General features: G+C 45.3%; 1 protein-coding gene across 2 annotated transcripts in view; it reads left to right on the plus strand.

Annotated features, from left to right (window-relative positions):
• Window positions 1–6,633, plus strand: part of DCAF8 (DDB1 and CUL4 associated factor 8) — a 47,213-nt gene that overhangs the window by 35,678 nt on the left and 4,902 nt on the right. For both annotated transcript variants that reach the window (XM_027768437.1, XM_027768436.1), the window contains 4 exons: window positions 2,909–2,981; window positions 3,430–3,487; window positions 4,003–4,110; window positions 5,717–5,847. In XM_027768437.1, coding sequence (XP_027624238.1) covers window positions 2,909–2,981; window positions 3,430–3,487; window positions 4,003–4,110; window positions 5,717–5,847 — 370 coding nt within the window. The remainder of the gene's footprint in view (window positions 1–2,908; window positions 2,982–3,429; window positions 3,488–4,002; window positions 4,111–5,716; window positions 5,848–6,633) is intronic.

Consider the following 6,633-nt stretch of genomic DNA (forward strand, 5'->3'; position numbering starts at 1 on the left):
AGAGACATAGAGACAGAAAGCGAGAAATCACCCCCCAGGGGGGATGGTCACGCCGCAATCCCTTCTCCTCCATTCTCCTCTCGGGATCTTGGGGACGCACGCATATGCGCCCGGCGTGAGTTTTAAGCCACCGGGTCCGGGACGCGAACCACGGTCAACTACGTGGGAGTCCAGCGACATAGCCATTACGCTAACTGCTGGTTCCCTTTCCATGTGTTTTTCAAACCACTGGGACTCTAACAGAGTAGTCTGGCCCTGTGGGATCCAGCGCCCTAATCACCGTGCCACCTGCTGGCCTCTGTGACAATAGATTTAGCAGTGTAATTGATTGGCATGTAAATTTATTGCTGAAGATTTGGCAGAGTTCAGTAGTTGTGACAGACCAGATCGTCTGCCCCCTTAAAATATTTACTATCTTGCCATTTAAGAAAAATTTTGCCAACTGCTGGTCTAACATCATACCAAGAATATAATAGAATAAATACAGAGGAGAGCCAGTTGATGATGTGGTGGTTAAAGCAAGTGAATCCTACATGGCCGACATTGTGGTTTGAGTCCTGGACCCAGCTGCTTGAAAATAGGCTGTGTGTGCCCAAAATCCCTCAGAAGAATGGAGGAGTTGGGATTGGGGCATGGCCCTCCCCTTGGGGAGGGCAGGGTGGTTTCTTATCCTCTCTCTCTCTGGCAAGTGTGTACACACACTATAACAAAAACAAAACCATGGAGGAAAGAGAAAGGAAGGTAGGACAATTCCTAAAAAGGGCAAAGAGCGTTAGAGACTGAGGACCACAGGACAGTCTACATGTTAAAAGCAACTCATGGAGCTTGAATATATAAATATTTTTTACACAGTATCTGACTTCCTAAAGTTTTTAGAAATATACTGATTTAAACTTAGTTATGAAAACAATATATTATCAGCTAATACATTTACTGAAGAATAGTAAGTTGTAGTTTGGTCATCTCCCTTTTTCCTTTTTGTTTGGTTCATTTAGTAAACATGTCTTGGATATTCTCTTTGTGTAGGATATCTTGGAGATTTCCTTGGTGATATCTCTTAAGCAGGGGATCTCAGAGAGTACAAAGATATATTGACTGATTCGTTTATTTATCTAGGATTTACTGAGCATCTCCTCTATGTGAGATACATGATTAGATAGACATAGTCTCTAAGGAGCGTTTTGGAGAAACAGGTTTATAAGCATTAAAGATATCCGGTAACATCACCAGTATTACTTAGCTAGTAAGTAGCTGAACTATTATTTGAATTTGAGGTAGACCTCTTAAATATAGTGGAAATCATTTCACTATTTTTTTTCTCACAGAGGAAATATTAAAAACAGATGTGGGGGGAACCAGCAGTTAGCGTAATGGCTATGTCGCTGGACTCCCACGTAGTCGACCACGGTTTGCGTCCCGGACCCGGTGGCTTAAATCTCAACGCCGGGTGCGTGTGCGTGCGTACCCAAGATCCCGAGAGGAGAATGGAGGAGAAGGGACTGCGGCGTGACCATCCCCCCTGGGGGGTGATTTCTCGCTTTCTGTCTCTATGTCTCTCTCTGTCTGCCTGGTGAGCGCACACGCCCTATAGTGAAAACCTCTCAAAAAAGACAAAACAAAACAAAACAGATGTGGGGCTGGCTCTGTGGTCTGGTGTTTAAGGGAGTCAGTCTCCCATGACTGACTACATGGTTTGAATCCTGGCCTCAGCAGCTTGTCAGTCACACTGGGCACATGTGTGTGCATTTGTGCCCCAAATCCTGAGAGGATGGAGAAAAGAAAGAGAAGGGAGTGTGCTTGACCATACTCCAGTGGGGAGTGCTTTTTCCTTCTTCGTTCTCCATCTCTCTCTGGCAAGGACATGAGCCCTCTGGCAAAAATAAAACAAAAACAAAAACAAAACAGATTCAGTTCCTATACATTGTACCAAAAAAGCAAAAACAGAACACCCCTTCTGAAACAAAACAAACTGTATTTTCTTGAACACACCATGCTTTGTCTTTTTACCTTGCATGTATACATATTCTACCCTATACCTGAAATATGAATTTCGTGGTTGTCTTTTTTTTTTTTTGCCAGAGGGCGTGTGTACCCCAGAGAAGGTAAGGGAGAAAGCAGTCTCCCAGTGGGATGTGGTCACACTGCAGTCCTTTCTTCTCTATCTCTCCATCTTGTCAGGATTTTGAGCATGCACACGCACGTGTGTGGTGTGTTTTTCAAACTGCTGGGTCTGGGTTTCGAACTACATGAGCAACCATGTGGGATCTGACTCCCTTAATTGTAAGGCCATGAGGCTGTTCCTTTGTCTTGTTCTTTTCTCTGTTTCTAGCACCCAGCACAATAGTAACACATAATATATGTCATGTAAATATTTGAATTGGAAAATTGGATTGGAGAGAGAAGTGAGGTAATTTGCTCTGTAGGAACGAAGAATGGAGCTGGAGTCTTATGGAGATAGGTGACGATTAGTTGTGGAGTATGAGGAGGAGAGCTGGCCAAATAAGGTTTCCAGGCGGGATTGATGACCCATTGATGACCCACTGCGGAAAGCATAGTCTCTGCCCTTGAGTAATAAGCCCTTTGGGGATAGGTAACATACACATAAAAAAAGCTCTTTAATAATGTGGGTTGTGTCAGTGAAAATAAACAGAAAGTGACATAAGTTGAGAGGAAAGGTAAGCCACTTCCAGCTGATTTCATTGAAGATTGCTACTTGAAGTGGGAGGCACCTGGATGAAAGAGTTGGAAATGGATCGAGGGAGGGAGGACCTTTAAGGAAGAACATAAGCTTGTCTGGGAAAATACGCCCTGTCTGCATCCTGTTGGCTGCTTCCTGCCATGATGAATTACAACTCTTCTGTGGATCAGTTTGTAAGTTTTGACATTTTCATTGCTTTTTTCACTACAGAATTTATGACCAGAGAAAAATTGATGAGAATGAGAACAATGGAGTACTCAAGAAATTCTGTCCTCATCACCTGGTAAGATTCATGAAAGACCAGTACTCCAGGCTTCCCTTACTGCACCCCAGGCTGTCCCCAGTCTTGTTGGTATGGTGGGGAGAGCTTGGACACCTGAATTTGAATCCTGGCTCACCACTTACCAGTTTTGTGATCTTGGGCAGTCACGTCACCTCTGTTAGCTTGTTTTTTCTTCAACAAATAAATATAACAATAACTGCCTGCCACCATGATGGAAGGTCTAATGAGATAGTGTATATAAAATATCCAGCGTACAGAAAACAACCAAGAGAAGTCCCTAAGACTCTCCCCCCTGTCGTGGTCATGTGTCATTGGTTGTCCTATCTGTCTGTATGCCTTTCAGTCTCTGGGAGAAGTTATAGGGGAGTTTGAAGGAAAACCTGTTTCCTGAAGGTGGTGTAACAAATGGGGGGGTGGGGCATCAGTCAGTATCTGCTCCTTATTGCAGGTGAACAGTGAGTCCAAAGCAAACATCACCTGTCTTGTGTACAGCCACGACGGCACAGGTACGTGAGCAGGGCCCAGCTCCTAGGCTGGCATGCCCCCTCTGTCTAGGGAGCTGCTGAGCTAGTGAGGCATGTGCCCTCCAGTGCTCACCACCGTGCTCTGGCTCCAGGTGGAGCAGCTGGGGAGTAGGTGCTGATGGAGAGCACATAGCGGGAGGATGCAGCGATGACCCTCGGATATGCCAGGCACCACGTGCAGAGTGCTGCAGGTGATGCTTGGCAGGGCCTGCCCTGAAGCCCAGGCTCCTTGCCTGAGCAGGTTCTTATGCCTTGGACTCATTCCTGAGTTAACGGGTGTGATCTTCCTATGCATCCTGCTGCCCCTGGGTTGGCAGTGTGTTCCTAGCCTGCCCTGTACAGCCTGACTTGCCTGCTGTTGCAACCAAGGAAGATGGGTGCCATGCCTGGGTATTAGGAGGGGCCACTGTTGGCAGGAAGCCTCGCCCCAAGCCCTAGTTCCTGACCCCTGCTGTTTTCAGCCTTTGCCTTCACTGCTATGTTCTTGTTCTTGGCAGAGCTCCTGGCCAGTTACAATGATGAAGACATTTACCTTTTCAACTCCTCTCACAGTGATGGGGCTCAGTATGTTAAGAGATATAAGGGCCACAGAAATAATGCCACAGGTGAGACTATCTTCTAAGTTTCTGTGACCTGATCTAGTGACTTGGAGAACCACAGTATCCTTTAGGTTGTACAAAGGAGAACTACCCAAAGAACAAACTGACTGTATTGCTGTGGGTAGATAGGTTATTTCCCAGTTGGGTTGGAGTTTTCATGTTATCTCCACAATGTAAGAGAGAGGGCTCAAGACCACCTCTCTCCACTGCCTTGATGTTGCTTCCTGGTTTAGGCATGAAGAGACCAGACTGACTTTTTTTCTAAGTGTTTTTTTTGTTTGTTTGTTTTGTTTTAGTTTGCTATGGGGTGTGTATATGAGAGAGAGACAGACAGAAAGTGAGAATGCATTCCCTACAGGGGATGACCACATTGCAGTCCTTTCTCCTCCATGCTTGCAGGATTTGGGGCATACACGCAGACGTCAAGCGCAGGGTCCGGGGCTCGGACTGCACACTTGGCCGTGTGGGATCTATCTGCTTTAATTACCACACTGCCAGCTGGCCCGACTTTTCATTTTCTTAATGATTTCTGGTACCTTTAGAATAGACAACGAGGGCTTGTTAGGAAGGTAGGGAAGGCCCACTTTAATCAGTGGATTGTCTAAAATCAGGAGTAAGCTTGTCAAGCCTCTAGGGAGGAAGGAGGAAATGATTCTTGTGAGTGAGGCAGAGGAGGAGGAATGGCAGTAGTATCTAACCCAAATTTGCAAATGAAGATTGGCCTTTATTGTCCTGTGTCCATGGTTTCCAAACCCACATTGCAGTCACCTGACAGTCTTTTAAAAATACAGATGCCTGGCTCCCATCCCATAGCATTCTGATTCAATTGATATGAAAGAGAATTTAAATAGAGGAATGTTCAAAAAATTGAAGGATTATTGCTCTGTGCATTTGTTACCACTCTTCATACTAGGATTTTCCTTATTTTGACTTGGAGACAGCAGTTAGTTCATTTTTTGTTTTCTGGGCTGGTAAGAAGGGACGGGGAAACATGCACTTAGCTCTCAGTCCACAGACATCGAAAGTAAGGGTGACTGGTGTAGAACCGGCCATGGCACTTGAGACTCTGCTGCTTTTACTGATTCCAGCAAGTGGAACGCAGTTATTCAGAGTCCTGGTTGCAGGCACAGTTTAGATGCTTCTTAGGGGTGGTTGTGGCATTTACCTTCATCCATCCCAGACCAACTAATGACTCAAGAAACACTGCTAAGGTACCAGTGAAGTGCACAAACCAAAGATAGTCCTACAGTGTAGGACAGTTGCTGCAGAGTGGGCAGGGTTGGGGTGACTCAAGTGCAAACAGGCCAGGCATTCGTGAGGTCTATGGTTGCCTGAGGGGCTGTGAATAGCAAGGCTGAGGCTGTTGCTGAGGGAATGCAGACTCCTCGGCCCTGTGGAGGTCCTCAGGAGAATATAAATGGTCTCTGAGACTGGTGTGATTCTTACAGCTATTACACCCCTATCATCTCGATTTGTTTGGTGAAAATAAGAGAGCTTCTTTGGCTCTTTGGCTGATTTAGAGTTTCTCAATGACTAAATTTCCTGTGAGGTAAAAAATTAATAGGCTTGTTGCCAACCCTCATGTGGTTCGTTTCCTCATTTATCATTTCAGTAAAAGGCGTCAATTTCTATGGCCCCAAGAGTGAGTTTGTGGTGAGCGGTAGTGACTGCGGGCACATCTTCCTCTGGGAGAAATCATCCTGCCAGATTGTTCAGTTCATGGAGGGGGACAAGGGAGGCGTGGTGAGTATGTGCACCGGGTGGGCCAGCTCCTTGGTCTCTCCAGCCGTTAAGGTAGGTTTGAGAGGGCCACTGAATCTTTACTGGGACTCCATGATAGCTGTCTTAGAGAACCAGCCAGCTATAGTAATAGGCACTATATAGCCTGGGGGTATGGAGTGTTCTATGGGATATTTTCCTTGTTTTCCTGTCTTCCGCCCCTCTAAGGTACAGTTGAGAAGACAAGATCTAGGGACGAACCTTTGGCTTGAGTAAGATAACTTACCTCTACGCATAGGCATTTTCCAAAAGACAAATCATTAGAGTTCAGAACACTCCTTTCTACATAATGTTAAGGATGTCTTCATGTCTCCTTCCTTAAATAAGCTAAGTGGTGATGTCGGCTGGGTCCTAAATCAGTGGATAAAAGCTAGAAATAACATTTTTTTTAATAATTAGGGGAACTAGAATATGGTTTATATGTTTGCTAACGTGGAAATTCAATGCTAAATGGATCTGATATGATAATACTATTCTGTTTATGTAGGAAAATGTCTTTGTACTGAGGAGGAGATACATGTTGAAGCATTCAGAGCTGAAGTGTTATGCTTGCATTTGAATACAAACACGGGAATGTGTGTACATCTAGGGAGAAGGCAAATGTAGCAGAGTGTTTTCTTTGAAGAGTGGCTGAGTAGTCTGCTATGTAACCTGTGATCATTGAATGCTCTGCCTGTCCTTTGAGTTCCGCAGTCAGCCTCCGTGGAGGTAGGCCAAAAAGGAACAGTGAGGGTTGAGTTAGGGAGTGAA

The sequence above is a fragment of the Tupaia chinensis genome, unplaced genomic scaffold (genome assembly GCF_000334495.1).
Source record: "Tupaia chinensis unplaced genomic scaffold, TupChi_1.0 Scaffold146187_1, whole genome shotgun sequence".
NCBI lineage: Eukaryota > Metazoa > Chordata > Mammalia > Scandentia > Tupaiidae > Tupaia > Tupaia belangeri.